The 17087-nt window shown below is 35.8% G+C and overlaps 3 protein-coding genes across 3 annotated transcripts; 2 read left to right on the forward strand and 1 right to left on the reverse strand.

Annotated features, from left to right (window-relative positions):
* Positions 1 to 383: 383 nt before the first annotated feature.
* timm8b (translocase of inner mitochondrial membrane 8 homolog B (yeast)) lies at positions 384 to 925 on the reverse strand. Its single transcript, XM_079872828.1, has 2 exons — positions 707 to 925; positions 384 to 607 (listed from the first exon to the last, which is right to left on the reverse strand). Exons 1-2 carry the CDS (start codon positions 824 to 826, stop codon positions 440 to 442), a joined length of 288 nt encoding a protein of 95 aa, XP_079728954.1. The 5' UTR covers positions 827 to 925; the 3' UTR covers positions 384 to 439.
* A 1448-nt stretch (positions 926 to 2373) lies between these two features.
* sdhda (succinate dehydrogenase complex, subunit D, integral membrane protein a) lies at positions 2374 to 5933 on the forward strand. Its single transcript, XM_079870403.1, has 4 exons — positions 2374 to 2524; positions 2745 to 2861; positions 3998 to 4148; positions 4311 to 5933. Exons 1-4 carry the CDS (start codon positions 2476 to 2478, stop codon positions 4474 to 4476), a joined length of 483 nt encoding a protein of 160 aa, XP_079726529.1. The 5' UTR covers positions 2374 to 2475; the 3' UTR covers positions 4477 to 5933.
* Positions 5934 to 6872: 939 nt separating this feature from the next.
* Positions 6873 to 16254, forward strand: bco2a (beta-carotene oxygenase 2a). The gene is made up of 13 exons (XM_079870402.1): positions 6873 to 7007; positions 8670 to 8760; positions 9505 to 9685; positions 10024 to 10235; positions 13022 to 13137; positions 13220 to 13322; positions 13399 to 13527; positions 13765 to 13925; positions 14117 to 14284; positions 14570 to 14707; positions 15344 to 15526; positions 15693 to 15803; positions 15912 to 16254. The coding sequence occupies exons 1-13, from the start codon at positions 6966 to 6968 to the stop codon at positions 16026 to 16028; spliced, it is 1752 nt and encodes a 583-aa protein (XP_079726528.1). The 5' UTR covers positions 6873 to 6965; the 3' UTR covers positions 16029 to 16254.
* The last annotated feature ends 833 nt before the right edge of the window (positions 16255 to 17087 follow it).

Consider the following 17087-nt stretch of genomic DNA (forward strand, 5'->3'; position numbering starts at 1 on the left):
GCATGATCTAAATCACTAAACAGGAAGTATTAGCAGATAAATGCCCAATGTTGGATACTGATGAGGTGCCAATAGTGATTCCCAATTTCAAAGCCCTTCTCACAAATATTTTTGTCCATTTGCAAAACAGCAGATCATTCACCTCATTAATTTGAAAAGTATCTTTTTTTTTTTATTCACAATCAAACCAGTCAGATTTACAGAAGTGGGTAGTAGGCTATTTATCATTTCCAGCTAAAGTAATCGTTCACTGCAGGCTGCATTAATAGATCCGCTATACACATATCATAAACATTATGAGGAAGGGCTCTGGAACATTTTTTTCCGACAGAGAAAAAGGGTTCATCAGACCCTTAAAACGCAGTAAAACAGTCTCCAGGACGCACACCAGAAACATAAAGAATATGTGCCAATTGTCCTTGAGGACGGTGTGCTTCACTCAGTGCGCGCCCTTCTGCACCATCTGCGTGAAGCGGTTGGTGATTGCGAGCGTCGTGTCGATGAAACGCTCCACGCAGCTAACGAGACAAGTCTCAGTTCGTGAATCCAACTTAGAGCTCGGTTTTTCCATGCACTTATCCCAGCAAACATCTGTAAAGTTGTGAACCTATGAAAAGAGCGTTAAACACTGTTAAAGCCACCAGACTTGCTAATACTGGTGTTGAATGACAGAAAAGCGATACTGAAAAGGTAACGTTAACGTTACCTGGGCTTGAAACTGAGCCTTCTGCTGCTCCACCGCAATCAGACGCTGGAGCTCCGCAGATTCCGCGTTTTCAGATAAACTAGCCGACGGCATGTCAAAGCTAGAATTAAAATCAGCCATGGCAAGACTTTACTTACAGATTAATATACACAGGGACATGTGTGAAGGACAAAGATACTACGCTCGCTGACAAGCATGGACGTGAAGGGAACTACTTCCGCCGCAGAAATATGACGTCATGACAAGGTTGAAATTGAAAGATTTCTGGCTTCTTCTTCTCCAAATTAGGTGGTCTGTTTCTCTTTATTTGCAATTAGAGCATTTTCAAAATCCCTCTGAACTTACATTGCTTTCAAAAACGAATGTTCCTTGGTCTTTGTTATCTAAGCATAACTTTTCACCCCGGCCCATAGATCATTTGGAACAATTTGCCTATTATTTTTAAATAAATCTTTTTTTTTGAAAGATGGTTTTTAGCAGGCATAATAAGAGTTGAACAATTATGAAATCAAGAAATCCATAATGTCCATAAATTTCCAGTGACACCAAGTGAGTTTTCTAGGCTATTGTTATGATGCGATTACAGGGTCTAATGTCAGAGCTAATACCTGAAACAGTATTTTGCGCCTCCTTCTGCTTTTGACTGATTTGATAAGCCTACTACTGCAATTGGGAAACTTTGTTTTGCCCCCATAGTTTTATGTTAATAAAATGTTAATATTAATGTTAATAAAATCTGCTCCTTACTTGAAAACAAATAAATAATAATAATAATAATAATTTTGTCCATTGTCACCATGCCAATATTGTTTATTGGAATAGACTTTATGGAAGGCCAAACTAATACCAAACTAATATTTATTAGTAAATAAAGTTCAGCAAAGAACTTTCAAAACCTTACGCAGATATAGGCTAAATCATTTTCTTGTTAAATTTAAAAAGGATATTGATTTGACCTGTTCATTTTGCAATACGTTGACTGAAACCTTGTTTCGGTTATTTTGTCATTGTGCTCATGTAAGGACATTTTGGAAAGATTTGACGATTTATAATTGATAACATTGACCCCACTTTTTCTTTGTGTTTAGGAAACATTATATTTGTTTTTTATAATATCCCCTCAAATAAAATGAAAGAATACTATAAATGTAATTTAGATTTTTGCTAAATTTCATTTAAATGTGTATGGTGACTCTTTGAAAAGAGACACTTTTCATAGTAAGTTATCTTACTATTCCTTAATTTTACACTATGTAGGCCTACATTTTCAAAGAAAATACCTTTTTTATTTTAAAGAAAATTTTGCCATCTATTTCTAATTAGCTCTATTTTCATTTTTATATTATGTGTGTGTACAGGTTTATATTACATTGTGGGGACCAAATGTCCCCACTAGAATAGTAAAACCATCACCTATGGGGACCAGCAGCCAGCGGTCACCACGAGGGAAATGGATTAATAAACATAGCACTAAATGATGGTATTTTTTTTGTTTGTTTGTTTTTTAAATGTAAAAATGTAGAAAGCTTTCTGTGATAGTGATAGGGTTAGGGAATAAAACATTTTTACAAAAATAATCACGCCTATGGAGAGTCCCCGCAAAGATAGCGAAAGTGTGTGTGCGTGTTGTTTGACTACTGTCCCCCAGAGCGATAGACGGCGTGAGCGAGTAGTTTTAGTGAAACAACGGACTCATGAGAAAATTACCCGCTGTTAAAGAAACCGCTCGTCCCTAAAATCACTGATCATCTGACCTTAGTTAAACAATCATGGCGAGCTTGATTTGTTTGAGCACTGTCTGCCAAAGAGGAATAAGACGTAAGTCACCATTTTAACATTTTATCCGGACTGATTAATATGAGAGTTATATAATGTTATACGATACATAAATGCTGTTTGTTGCCATGTTGACAGATTTAGCATCACATAAATTAGTCACGGAGCATTATTATTATTTTTTTTGTCTTTCAAGTTGTTTATATTTGTTCTAGTCTATAGTCTACTGTAATATATACATTTTCAAACGTAAAATATGCAGCTGCTCTTCTCTGCAACACACACCTGTCTCGTGGGCTGGTTGCCTATCAGAAGAATCGAGATGTAGAGCCTTTCCCATTGCCTGCTGGGAGGATCCACGCAGCTTCATCACACTCAAGTGAGCAATGATAACTGATTATTAAATGCATTTCAGTCATTTTCTTACCCATTGGCGAAGCTAGGAGTGGGTCCAGGTGGGCCACCCACTTTGAAATGTGTCCCACCCAGTCGAAAGTTGGACATTTTCCAAAGCCTACGACATAATTTATTAAACAATAATAATTCAAATAAACGTCTTATCACACTATATAACTTTATTTATTTAGTTAAGAATGATTAAATGCACGTTTCCATGGTCAATTACAGGCGATTCCGTGTTTCCCGTCTCCCCATACAGGACAGGTGTTGTATAACGCTTGACAAAATTAAACATTAACAATGATTCCTCAGTTTCTGTTAGTCGCGTCCACAATGTTATCTTTACGACGCAAGGTTGTAAAACGTGTAATAGTGATTTGCTCGTTTGAGGAGTTGAATTTGAAAAGGGCAAAGCAAATATCGATCAGTTAAAACTAAGCCTAAATTCAATATCTCGATCCATACTGACTGCTGCAAGAAACCAAGTCTAGCGATTCCTTTAACGCGAACTGACAGAGACACTCGATTATGATGAGTTCATCCATACTGCTGGAAGACGTGTAAAGGTAAGTACAAACATTTTCTCACTGTTTATAGTTTAAAAAGAAAATCTAAACATTAATTAATTTAATGTTTGTAATGACATACTTGATAGAAGAGCCATTTATTGTATTTTTTATGCACTGTAAAAATAATATGTATCAATAATTCATGACAACATATGTTACATTACTTTAACTATGCAGTTATAGTAGCCTACTATATACGAGACTCAGCTGGATTTTTAAGTCAGTTTTAAAGTTGAAATGACTTGTACAGCCAATTTGATTGTACTTAATTTAAAGCAGCAACATAACTTACATTTTTTATTTAAAATAAGTGTGTTTTTTTTTACAGTGTAGATTTTTATAGGCTGTTTTGAAACTTTGAATTTGAAACTGTTGCTGTTATATTTTTGAAATAAGGACATTAACATTTAAAACTTAGTTGTATTATAAAAATTACAAGTGAATTTCCTTTTGTGCAAAAATGAAGACACTGTTTCTTGAACTCTCTTACTTTGCATACACAATTGGATGTTAACAGATGAAATGAAATTTTCTTATTGTTTTTTAGCTGTCTTAAGTTCAAAGGCAGCCTCCAAGCACTGGACGGGTGAACGGGTATTGAGTATAGTTCTGCTAGGCATGGTTCCAGCCGCATACCTGTGTCCTGGTCCGGTAGTGGATTACTCTGTTGCTGCAGCTCTCACACTGCACGGACACTGGTAAGTGTGTGTCACACTCGTGTGTCTGAAGAGTCCTGCTCTATTATGCTTGTTGTATCAGGTGTTTTATTGAAAGTGAACTATAATGAGGCACCTCATTCATCAGTGAGGTCATGTATTTAAATGATGTAAACACTCTCCAATACGTTTCTCCTTCTGCAGGGGGATTGGTCAAGTTCTTACCGACTATGTCCATGGTGATGCTAAGATCAAGCTGGCTAAAGCTGGTGTTTTTATGCTCTCTACAGCCACATTCTTTGGTCTCTGCTATTTCAATTACCATGATGTTGGCCTCTGCAAGGCAGTGGCCCTGCTCTGGCAAATATAAATATAACTTACTGACTCTGAATGATTTATTGCTGTTTAGGTACTTGAACAGGTACATGCCTTCAGCTTTACAGAAGACAACTTAAGGTCTCTTTACATATGTTACATGTTTGATTTACAATATTTGCAACGATATTTCACAAAGACAATTTAGTTGTTAGCTAAATGAAGAGAAATGTGAAATTAAAAATATATATATTGATTTGTAGATGACCTGTAATTACTGTGCATTTCCGAGGACCACCCGGGGTTCCCGCAGATCCTTAAAAAGTCTTTAATTAGATTTTTTTAAATTTAAGGCCATAAGAAGTCTTAAGTCTTATTTTTACTTTTGAGATGTCTTACATTTTAGATGACACTTTGACTTACAGTAGATGTATCTAAATATACTTTACCAAATTAAAAATGACCGTTATGTGATTTTTATTATTCTGGATTTTTACTTGTTCACTTGACAATTATAGCCTTATAATTTATAATATAGCCTACTGTCTCCTGCACGCGTGAAAGGAAGAAAGAAGGAGAAGAAAATTGGTAAATGTTAGTCCAAATGTAAGATTATTCTTTATGGGTGTGCGATATGTAACGCATATTATCGTAATTATTGTTTTAACAATATGCGAGGTTACATCAAGTATGTCACTCGTACTTTCACTGTGTGATGTATGCAGTTATATGCCTCCAAAATTCAAAATACACGGGCAGTTTTGCCCAGATGAGTTTTTGTCTTATATGTATATCATATGATGTAGTTATATATTACAATATCACACAAACAAGAGTGCCATTTCCCCCAAATATCAGCATGATTGCAAATGTGATATTTATGTTATACAACAGTTAAATGAACAATAAGTTAACATTGTGATTTACATTTTTGCAAGCATTGAATATGAATAATATGAATGTCTTTGTAAGTCAGCTGTCTAAACCAGCCATGGTACCAGCACAAAAACACATTCAGCAAAATATCATCTTATTATTGTTATCAACAAAATCTTTGAAAATATTGAGATACATGTTTTTGTCAGTATTGCACACCTCTAATGTATAGTATTCATTTTTATTTCTTCAGGTCTTAAAAAAAGCCTTAACTTTGACTTTAAAAAATGTGCAGAAACCATGCCACCATGGTTGTTGATAATTTGTTTTTCTTTTTGGTATATGAGAACAAGCAGTGTGTGTGTGTTTAGGACAAATCTCTATGGTTTGTTAATTAGTATTTATTATTTCAGCAGTTATTGTTGGTCTCCAGCAGAGGTCAATGTTTTTCAGTTTTATTGGGAATGCGTAGGTCACATCTGTTTACAATATGCATTAAAACCAAGAACTTTACTTGTGTATACATTTGTGTATTTGTTACTTGAAGCATGATAATATAGTCCTCTTAAAATGTTAAATGTATTAAAATGCTGTAACTTATCAGATTATTGTACAGTGAATAAACTGCTCAGATTCATTACTGCTTTTATTTATTTATTTTTCTGAATAGCTTTTTAAGTTGATTCATGGTTGGAGTTCGATAACCCCAACTGATAAAATAAAAATAAATCATCTTGTTAAACTTATAATGCTAAATTATTGGACTCTCACTGTTCCTTTAGCAGTGCAGTACAAATATATGATATAATAAAAATTCAAATAGATATATTTTTTGAGTCTGATATTTGAACAAAATCGTATTTACTTGGCACCAAATGTTTTGTAAGATTGATTTGAAAGTATTTGAACACCTCTCTGAAAAGCCAGCAGGACCTTTATATTTTCACAGAATACAAATAAAAGGTAGCCTAAATAATGATTCCAGACTGCTGTGGACTTGGAAAAATAAATATTTACTTATTTTGGCGATTGCATTTAGTAGTCAAAGTTCTTTGGTTAGTTTGGATGCATTTAACCAGAAAGCTATTCAAATAACCTTTGTATAATGTTCTTCTAGAGCTATTATAAGACATGTAACAAATTAAATGATAATGTCACCGTCACCTGCCAACAGTCGCAGAGTTAAAAGTAATAAACAAAAAACACAAAATATAAGCACTAAGACTTGAGTGAATGAACATCTGTTCATTTCAAAGTCATATTCCTCATAAGATCAATCTTACCTCCTATTTTTGTATTCTGATTATAATGAAATACTTGTAATACTTTCTAAAGAAGGCTAAGAGAACATGACCTCTGCATCATATGGTCAAAAATATAAAAATATCACAGTCTCCTATAATCTTTGATTTGACAGACATTCACTGCAAATATCTTGTCATTATAAACATTATAAATATGGACTTTCATAAGAATGCTGTGCATAGTAATACTTCACAGTCTCAAAACAATGAATCAGTTATAAGAAAACAGTGAGCCAAAGAATGATATAACCAGGAAGTGAATGAGTTTATTAGGATTAAAGTGTATGTAAAGTGGGTCATACTGCTCCGTCGAGTGTAAATAAGAATTTTAAGCTAACGGCATTCTCTTGTATTTGCATTAATCATGCCAACAAGTGTGCTTAAAATGCATTTAGGACTAGCAAAGGTAAGCTTTTCTTATTGATTATCTCTGCATTTTATCATAACTTTGTTTGTTGTTGTAACCAAGAGCTGTGACAATTTAGCTTTTGTTGCCAACTAAACTGAGATCCAGACAAAAGTTCAACACAAGACAGTATATGTAACACAAAGATAAGGATTGCTTAAATGTAAATAGTGATTGAAAGTAAAAGTAAAAAATCTGTTGAATGTAAAACAGGGACCTGTACCATGATGGTAGTTGAACAAACTCAGGGTTACAGGATTAGTTTTGAGTTGACAAAAACCAAACCAATCCAACCAGGCTTTGTTAGTACCATGATGCTGATCATCAACTTTATCTGTCAACCCAGGCTTTGTTCCTGAGTTTAGGAGTTTAGGTGTGACATCAGTAGCGAACAGCCAATCACATGCTGAGAAAGAATGAAACTGCGATTCATTTCTCGTGAGAGAAGCAGCGCGATTCACTTCTCTCTCCTGCAGAATATTACGAGATTGAAAAATATTAAGAATTTAAACTAATTTACACAACAAGAAGAAATAGCTGTTTATGAAACACAACATCTAAAAGAAAAAGTCTTGCTATATCGGTGCAAGTAAAAGTTGTGAAGTTAGTATATACAGTTGATAAAGGTATAGAGAGAATTGAACATTTAAGCTCACATGTAGTCATTTTATAGCTTTATCTATTGATTCTAAAGCGTATTTATATTATCTTCATATATTTATTCATTTAAACTGTGCGTAATAATAATTGATAAACTAAAATTGTACGTGTGATCGATTAATAATTACATAAATAATATCTAAATCATACAAAATTATTATTCTAAATAAGTGTTCCTAAAAGCCAGATGATTTTGTCTTTAAAAATCATTTGCTATGTAGTGACCTTTAATTTGGAGTAGAAACAGGTGGAGTGACCTTATCGCATCAGACATGTGTCTCTTTGGTCACAGCTGATTGGTCCAAGTTCGGTTTGCAACCTCTTACCTGGAACATAACCTGCCCCGGACCAGGTTAGCCGTGGAGTGTAAGTTACTATGGCGATGAACACTGCTAGAAGCCAAACCACTTTCATGGTGCCTAAAACCCAGGGTTGGCGCAAACTAAACTGAAACATACCTGGCTAGCCACCTAAACCGGCTTCATATAGGCCCCATGAACCACTAGACCAGTTGAGGGATTTGTTTTTTGTTGATCTCAGTCTGAACCAAACTTTCACAGTATTTAGCTTATTGTAACAAGTGGCTTATGTCATTATTTAATGTCATATTAAAACAATCAATACAAATATTTACATAATTATCAGTAACCACAACAACTATGATGTGATGCACATGGTTACATAATGCTTAATGACATATTTTCATCTCTTTAATGTGAACAATGCATATGAATCCTGTACCATATGCACTTTTGCATGGAATAATGCAAAGCAAATTTCTCCTAATGATAAATTTAACTGTGTAAGTGCATTTTGTAGTGTTATCCAAGTCCTCTCATAAACACTGTTCAGCCTTGTCGTTTCTCTCACACACGGCCCTCCCCTCCCCGCTGTCACGTAATCGTGTGATGTAACAGCTGGCAAAAGATCAGACTTGCATAAAGAAAGCTTGTCTCCTCCCTTCTCCTTCTGCGTGCACATAGTTTTTATTGCTCTTTACAGTTTGTCGTACACTCTTCTTCATCCTCTGATCTGATCAAGGGTGCAGCCTCACATCTCTACAGGATGTCCTACAGGAAGCCTAAACAAATTGGTAAGAATGAGAGCTCTTCTGCATGGATGCACATCTGCAATTTGAACTTTCTGTTGTACGCTAATGCACAGGCTTTGTGATTGTTCGCATTTGTGCGTGGGTGAAGCAATGCAGCGTATGAGGGCAGTGCACATGCCTGTGTATTCATATGAGAGAGGGTGATATACTTTGAGTCTGAGTATGTCATACGTTTAAATTTAGCTGCAGCAGTCACAGCTTACTTATGAATAACTTAATTTAACTTTGACTTCTCTGAAAGAAACGTCTGTGCATGTCCATGTAGTTGCTTCATTATTTATGCATTAGTGTATTAGTATCCCCGTACATGTGAGTGTTTAGAGAGGGACTGTTTTTCTAAAGGTAATACTTCTCTTTGTAATATCGCTGACTCTCTGCCATTTCAGCTCTGTCATTTGTTGACTTCAATCCTTTGTTCTTTTAGCTGACCCAAATAGTGATGGTTAGAGCAAGGTTGTATGTCTGCAAATCTGTTACTTACTACGGCTAATTTAACATAACTCGGGCTTGCAGTTTAGATTGCTGAGGAACTCCATATAAAAGTGACAGTACTCTTTATAAAATGACATTGTATTACCATTATCATGATTTTAGATCCTTTGTAATCATAAGTGCATCTTTATTACATTATCTATTGTTCATTTTTTTCATGAACAGTTTCTGTTCTGTTAACTTGCCAAATCATCAGATTTTGTATATCATGTAAATCATTTGTGATTTTTACAGCTGCTGCTCAGAGAACATACTTCACAAAAGTACATGGGCTGCCAAGCATCAGTCCCTTGGTAACTTCTGTAGAGGAGACACCTGAGCCCATCCCAACCACAGTTAAGGGCACCATCCCAACCTGGATCCGTGGGAGTCTGCTGCGGAATGGTCCAGGAAAGTTTGAGTTTGGGAATCAGCAGTGAGTATGGCTATTCTACTGTTAATATATGGTGATTTATTTTTATCTTACAAGAACATCACTGGAATGTAAGGAATAGTAAAAGAAATGAACTAATCTGTTTGGTTAGCAGTTAATAATTGGCTATACAGCTAATGACATTTTGAAAGGTGTAATTCAGTAATTTGGGATATGCCGTGGTGGAGGTAGTGACCAAACTAGGGACAACTAATGAAATCTTTCACACAAGGCTGTTATTCTAAATTTCGATTTGTGATTTGTTTGATCACAATAATGTGTCTTTCAGACTCTAACCTGCATATTCAGGCTCACTCTTGCTCATGTCAATTTTTCCTCAGCTATAACCACTGGTTTGATGGCATGGCCTTGATGCATCGCTTTCGGATCGAGGACGGTCAGGTGACATACAGAAGCCGTTTTTTGAGCAGCGACTCGTATACGCAGAACAGCGAGAGGAACCGCATTATGGTGTCAGAGTTTGGCACTTTGGCTTTACCTGATCCCTGCAAGAACATTTTTCAGCGCTTCCTGTCCAGATTTGAGATGATAAGTATGTATAGATGTTGGATATGTGTATGAATGATAGTAAGGAGGTTAGCTGTGCTGGCTGGTGAAACGGATCTCAATCAGTTTAGAAAATGTAAACATCACAAATAGCTGTCTGCTTTAAACAGGTTACAAAAAGCTCTTTCTGTTTCTGAAAGAGTAAAGAGGCATGAGAGCCTTGCTCAAGAGGACACGAGTGGTCAGTGGAAGCGTCCAAGTGTGTCTAAAGTGTGTCCTAGACAAACAACTCTATGTCTGTAATCATGAGAACACATTTAAATCAGACACCATAAGCACTCAATTAGGATGAACTAAAGTGACACGACTACTAAAGTGTTGAGATGGAGCTGGCAGAATGTTCTGGACACTATAACTGACATAAATATTCTTTTAAAATAAAATATTGCACAACCATCTTTAAGATCAATGCCTTAAGAAATGAATAAACAAAACCCACCACTGGATGGAGAAAAAAAATCCATTAAGCTCTCAGTATGGTGGAAGTGTGACTTAATGCCATCATGAGGTTTGCATTTGGATATGTGGGTTACACAACTAAAATCAATATGAAAAGAAATATACTGTAAATAAAAATGTCTGTAAAAACAATTTCATCATTTTAAACCAGTAGTTCTTATCCAGGGGGCTGGGGCCCATAGGGGCTGACTTAAAAGTGTTTGAATAATAAATTATTATTGTTATCTCTAATCTAATTTAAACTCAAATCTAAATTAAAATGCAAAAAATCAAGGTGAAACTGAAATCATTTTGAAATCATTTCCCCCGCAAAAAATATTGTTTTTATTGAATAATATACAGTTCTTGAAACTTCTGTAAATGCTAAATTAATTGTAGTTAATTTAAAGGTACACTATGTAACTTTTAGTCTTCTAACAGTAAAAAAAACAAAACCCGCATGCATTTTGCGGAAGAATATTGTTTTGGTTGTGCTTCGGCTCGCGTGACTGTGCGGATGTATTTGGGTCTTTTTCATAACTAAAAAACGAGAGAGAGATTATCCTACTGCTCATAATAAAACATTCACTACTAGGCTTAAGAGACATAACCTGTTTAGATGGAAAGGATCTCAAGCTGACTAGCTGAATACATTATTAAAACGTAAAAATAACCGGACACGGTAAAATAAATTCCAGCACAGCACTACAACAACCCATAATAGATAATGCTTTAACTCTATCAGAAAGCTAGTTCATATGGCATAAAATACCATAGGCCTACTCGCCTGAGTAATAAAATGCCATCTCCATGTCACTTTTACAACATTTCAAATCCCTCGGTTCTCGTCAAGCCAAGCCAATGCTGATTCTCACTGTATTACTAGCTCTGTCGCGCTCTTTTCACCAGCAGACTCTCCTCTGTTCAGTGTTTTTTTTAAACGGTTGATTCCATGGAGGTACGAGATTTAGCGTGCTCTATGTCAACCTTTCTCGCTCGTTGTTACAAACAACTAACCACTACCACAGCATATACGAGACATGCACGCGTCAAAGTTGCCGAATTTGCCTGAGCAACTTTTCTCTATTTACATGTAAAATGAGACACGCACGGGCAAATTATGTATTTCCCGCAAAAAACATCCTGTCAGGTCTAAAATATGAAGAGCTCTTTTCCAAAACGCGATAAACGCCATTTTAAAGAAAAATGAGTTTGTCGTGTCATTTTGCTGTGTACTGAACCTATTCACTGCTCCATCAACGTTTCATGCCAAATCGCTATATTTCCTTGTTTAAAATGTACTGCAAGATGCAGTTTCTTTCCAAACCGCGATAAGCGCCGAACCTATTTTTAGCCTAAACGCGATATATCCTCTGGACTAATCAGGATTCTCTCTCTCTCTCTCGCTCGCTCTCTCACGCTCAAATCACTCGTGCGTATCGCGCCAGACACTCAATTCGCTAAACGCCTCGCGCTGCAGGACCTCCAGATGCGCGTAAACGCGTCTTTACATTGACTTAACATGAAAATCACTTGCGCCAGACGCTCTATTCGCGTTTGGTGTGAACGCCACTCACTCACACAAGGTCATGTCGTGATTTGTTCTATGTAAAGTGGACAATGGTTCTACTTTTTATGGGTTCGACACTTTACTGAATGCCAATGTATTTATTATGCCTTTTTTTTTTTTTTTTTAAGACAAACCATCAATTTTTGGAAAAAGTTGATGGATTTATAGCGTTTTGGAAAAAAAATGGATGGATTTATAGCGTTTTGAAAAGAAAAAAATAATTTTGAATTTATCATCAACAATTTTGTTGTTTGATTTAATAATCATTGTTCAACATGTTCAAACTGAGCCAAAAAAAACCATTTTAACAGGATAAATTGCATATTCACAAAATGTGTGGGTCTAGGTAAAAAAAAATTTTTTCCTGAAAACTATTTAAATGGATTTTTGCGTTTTGGAAAAGAGCTCCTCATATAAACACTTAGAATAGGCTTACCATAGTGAATCAGGGTAAGACAAAAAGAAGCATTGATGATGTATTGACTTATTCAAAAAGAAAATTGATGATGATATGAGGCATTTTGATGATGTATACACCTTTTGATTATATAGTGCACCTTTAATAGCCTATAATTAATAATCCCAGGTTTTGTTAATAAAAAAAAAGTCTGAAAACAAGCAGCTTTGTCAAAATTACATAAGAAATACCTTCGAATATTAGGGTTCTTTGAGTCAAAAAGGTTCTAAGGTTTTAAATCCATTGCCACCTCAAAGTCCAAAAATAAATAAATAAATAAAAGGTATTTTTCTCTCTCTAATTCCAGAGCCAACAGATAATGCCAGCGTCAACTTTGTTAAATACAAGGGTGACTATTACGTCAGCACAGAGACAAACTACATGCACAGAGTGGATCCAGATACTCTAAAGTCCGAACAGAAGGTATGAAGAATAACCAGCTTTTAGTCACCAACCTAGACCAACAACCAGTCATGTCTAATTTAGGAAGGATGATTATTTGTAGGTGGACTGGAGCAAGTTCATAGCTGTGAACGGTGCTACTGCTCATCCACACATTGATCCAGATGGCACGGCTTACAACATGGGCAACTCATACGGAAACAAAGGTTAGGTTCCGGTCTTCTCCTTTTATATTGACCGATGTTTAGGAGGCATGATGTTGTGCTGTGATGTGTTTTATAGGGGCTCTCTATAACATCATCAGGGTGCCCCCTGAAAGAGACAGTTCAACAGATACTCTAGAGGGAGCCAAGATAGTATGCTCTATCGCCCCTCATGACAAATCCAAACCCTCTTATTATCACAGCTTTGGTGAGTGAAGAAGAAAATCTGTCATGTTTATTATGTTCAGATCTCCTAGACAGACAGGTAGTCATTCAACAATGACTATCATGTGTCATTTTATTGCACATCCACTGTATGTTCTTAAAGTCATGTGCCATTTTATTGCTAGGCACTCTGAATGGTGTAATCATATAGTATGAATGGAGTGATCATATGAATGTGCAGCACTGAAAAAAAAACATTTTATTTTCCTGAATCTTTCAGGCATGTCAGAGAACTATGTAGTGTTCATCGAGCAGCCCATTAAGATGGATCTGTTTAAGATAGTGACTGGTAAACTAAGGGGGAAATCCCTAAATGAGGGTATTTACTGGGACCCCAACCAGGAAACCATGTTCCACCTTATTGACAAACAAACTGGAAAGGTGAGGCAACTATCATGACAAGTCTCACAGAGGCACAATGAGGTTATTCTATATTTGTTCACTGATTGTGCTTCATATGGTTCAACGAATCTGATGGAGAACATAAATACATTATCAGATTATATTTAAGGGAAAAAATAATTAAAGATTTCTTAACAATTTAGCCAACTACTCAGTATCTCTCTTTGCAGGAAATGCCAGTGAAGTATTACACCAAGGCCTTGTCCACCTTCCATCAGATCAATGCTTTTGAGCAGGATGGATTCCTCATGCTAGACATGTGCTGCTCTGACGACGGCGAGTCCATAAACAACTTCCTCGTCCAGAACCTGCGTCAATCAGGAGAGGCACTGGATGAGGTTATGTTCTTCCTTAAACTCTCTTTCTCTGTCTATCTCAATACCAATACTACTAATAATTATTGTTATTATAGCATAAATTACATTCTGTCAGTCCTGTCGCTCTCTCTCTCTCTCAGATGTATAACACCATCTGCCAGCAGGTGTATTATTATTATTACAAAAACATTAACAATACTACTGCTATTATTATTAAGCCTATTAGTAGTAGTATTATGCAATTTATTCTTATTATTACATAAATGACAGTCTCATTTGTCCTGCCACTCTCTATTTTTCTGTCAGATGTATAACACCATGTGCCGGCCACTTCCCCGTCGTTTTGTGCTTCCTCTCAACATCACCAGTGAAACACCACTGGAACAGAATCTCAACACAAGGCCTGACAGCACCGCCACCGCTGTCTGCCGAACTAAAAACCAGGTGTTGTCTTTGTGCTGGTTACAACAGCATTATGTGTGTGTTATGTGCTTGTTTTTTCTTCACTGTCTTTAATGGAATTTGGTCTGTAGTATTATTTGCTTATATTTGCCAGCACACACAGCACAATTCAAAAGTTTGGGGTCAGTATTTTTTATTTAGCAAGGGCATTTCAAATTGATTAAAAGTGACAGTGAATACATTTATAATATTTAGAATTTTCTGTTCCTCAAAGAATGTATCATGGCTTCCACAAAAAATATTAAGCAGCACAGCAATTTTAACACTGTTAATAATAAGAAATGTTTCATATATAAGAATATCATGTGACTATGAGGACTGGAGTAATGGCTGCTAAAAATTCAGCATTTTTACATTTTAAAATATATTAAAAAATAAATTTAAAATTGTAATAATTCACAATATTGCTGTTTTACTGTATTTTTGATCAAATAAATGCAGCCTCTGTGAGCATTAGAGACTTATTTTGAACGGTAGTGTAAGTACAATATTTAGACCTTCACATTTTTATGTGCTCAAGATAACAGTGATTGATACATGTCACAAAATGTGCATTTGCGTGTTTTAAACTAAAAAAGTCTTCAGCTTTTTTAGGACTACATAATGTCTCTCTCACAGGTGTTTTGCACATTTGAGGATCTACATGGTGAAGACCTGAAAGACTATGGTGGCTTGGAGTTTCCTCATATTAACTACGCCAAATATAACACCAAACCTTATAGATACTACTATGGTTGTGGCTTTCGCCACCTAGTGGGTGACTCCTTAATTAAGATGGATCTGGAGAGCAAAAAGTTCAAGGTGAGATCAAATTATGACCATAGCTGCTAAACTGGGACTATTACTGATACCTACAATGACCAAAAAATCCCAAAATATGTAATATATGACAGCAGTAAAACTTTTCTTGTCCATTTGGCTCACAATGTTAAGAGTGTTTATGTTTGTTGAATGAATTGATTTACAGGTATGGCGCCAACCTGATCTCTACCCATCAGAGCCTGTCTTCATTCCTTCACCCAGTGCTGAGGAAGAGGACGATGGAGTCATCCTGTCTGTGATCATCACACCAGTTAAGGTACCCTGAATGTGTAAAAAAAAAAAAAAGAAAAGAAAAAGACATTTAAAAAACAAACATGCGTATTTTGTCTAAACTCTAAACCCTTTCATTCTCTTCTCTCTGCAGGATAAGAGTACATTTCTCTTAGTCCTAGATGCCAAAACTTTTGAAGAACAGGGAAGAGCTGAAGTGCCTGTCAACATTCCTTATGGATTCCATGGAGTCTTCAATTCTAGTGCATGAAGCTCTTGGCATCCCTCCAACCAAATAACATGCAATGACAAGTACTGTAGCTCTTCAAAATGGCTAATACACCACTCAGCTGCTACTACTGAAAGCAAGAGACTAACAGAATAATATTTCTATGAAATTAGTCCATTTTTTTAAAGAACAACACATACTGTATAGTAACAGTTAGTTGGTAATGTAAGAATTGAGAAATTAGAAAATGCCGGACAGTCTGGTTGAAGAGCGACCAGACCCTGAGAGGACAAAAGACCTCCCTGGAAATTAACATTTGAACTCCCCCTTGTGCACTATCGAGACGAAAGTCTCACCTCCGAGTCATCCTAATCTACATTTCATTCCCTCATCCCTCACCCCCTCTCTCTCATGCTCAGATCACCTGAATTCACCCAAGAAAATATATAGTTTAATGTGAATGATTATCATCGAGTATTGTACATTTTGGTATCATTTGAAATGTCTCAGGGCGACTGGTACAAATGTCTAATTTCCAAATAAGTAAAACAAAAGGTAATAAGGTTTTTAAGAGTTTAGGGATAACTGGCACACAAAGGATGGTGGTCTCCTGGCAAATGGTCTCCCACCCCCAAAAGGTGTCAACTCTGAATGCAAATTTCCATTGTTAGAAGATGGTTCCATGTGAAAGAGGTTCTGTCTATATAATGGAATGCAACGAGAAGATCGGGGCCTTTTTGTAACTCAAGTTGGCCCATGATGCTAAGAATGACCAAAATTCTTAGCATCATGTATTTTAATGTCGGGTTTGCATCTTTTCTCTTTAATCCAGAGCTTTGGCTGTTTTGTATTGATTATCTTTGAATTGATTATGTAATTGGCATGATACATTTACCTGACATAATAAATTGTTACATTTGATTATTCTAACTGACTTTGAAATTATTCTCATTAAAGAGTTAAAAAGAATAGTCAAACATTCGCTCACATTTAATGATGCACAGATATCATTAAAACCTTTTCATTTATGGAGTCAGATGAAATCACGAGAAAATACATATTCAAATGTATTGCATTTAATCAAAAAATACAGCTTATTGA

The sequence above is a fragment of the Squalius cephalus genome, assembly GCF_949319135.1.
Source record: "Squalius cephalus genome assembly, chromosome: 5".
Taxonomy (NCBI): Eukaryota; Metazoa; Chordata; class Actinopteri; order Cypriniformes; family Leuciscidae; genus Squalius; species Squalius cephalus.

Bases quoted from the DNA above. Each gene is read 5' to 3' on its own strand.
- timm8b (XM_079872828.1), bottom strand. From the start codon at position 826: ATGGCTGATTTTAATTCTAGCTTTGACATGCCGTCGGCTAGTTTATCT. The intron at 608-706 runs GTAACGTTAACG...CTCTTTTCATAG, and splicing joins AGGCTCAGTTTCAAGCCCAG to GTTCACAACTTTACAGATGT.
- sdhda (XM_079870403.1), top strand. From the start codon at position 2,476: ATGGCGAGCTTGATTTGTTTGAGCACTGTCTGCCAAAGAGGAATAAGA. The intron at 2,862-3,997 runs GTGAGCAATGAT...ATTGTTTTTTAG, and splicing joins CGCAGCTTCATCACACTCAA to CTGTCTTAAGTTCAAAGGCA. The intron at 4,149-4,310 runs GTAAGTGTGTGT...CTCCTTCTGCAG, and splicing joins CTCACACTGCACGGACACTG to GGGGATTGGTCAAGTTCTTA.
- bco2a (XM_079870402.1), top strand. From the start codon at position 6,966: ATGCCAACAAGTGTGCTTAAAATGCATTTAGGACTAGCAAAG. The intron at 13,528-13,764 runs GTGAGTGAAGAA...TGAATCTTTCAG, and splicing joins CTCTTATTATCACAGCTTTG to GCATGTCAGAGAACTATGTA. The intron at 15,527-15,692 runs GTGAGATCAAAT...ATTGATTTACAG, and splicing joins TGGAGAGCAAAAAGTTCAAG to GTATGGCGCCAACCTGATCT.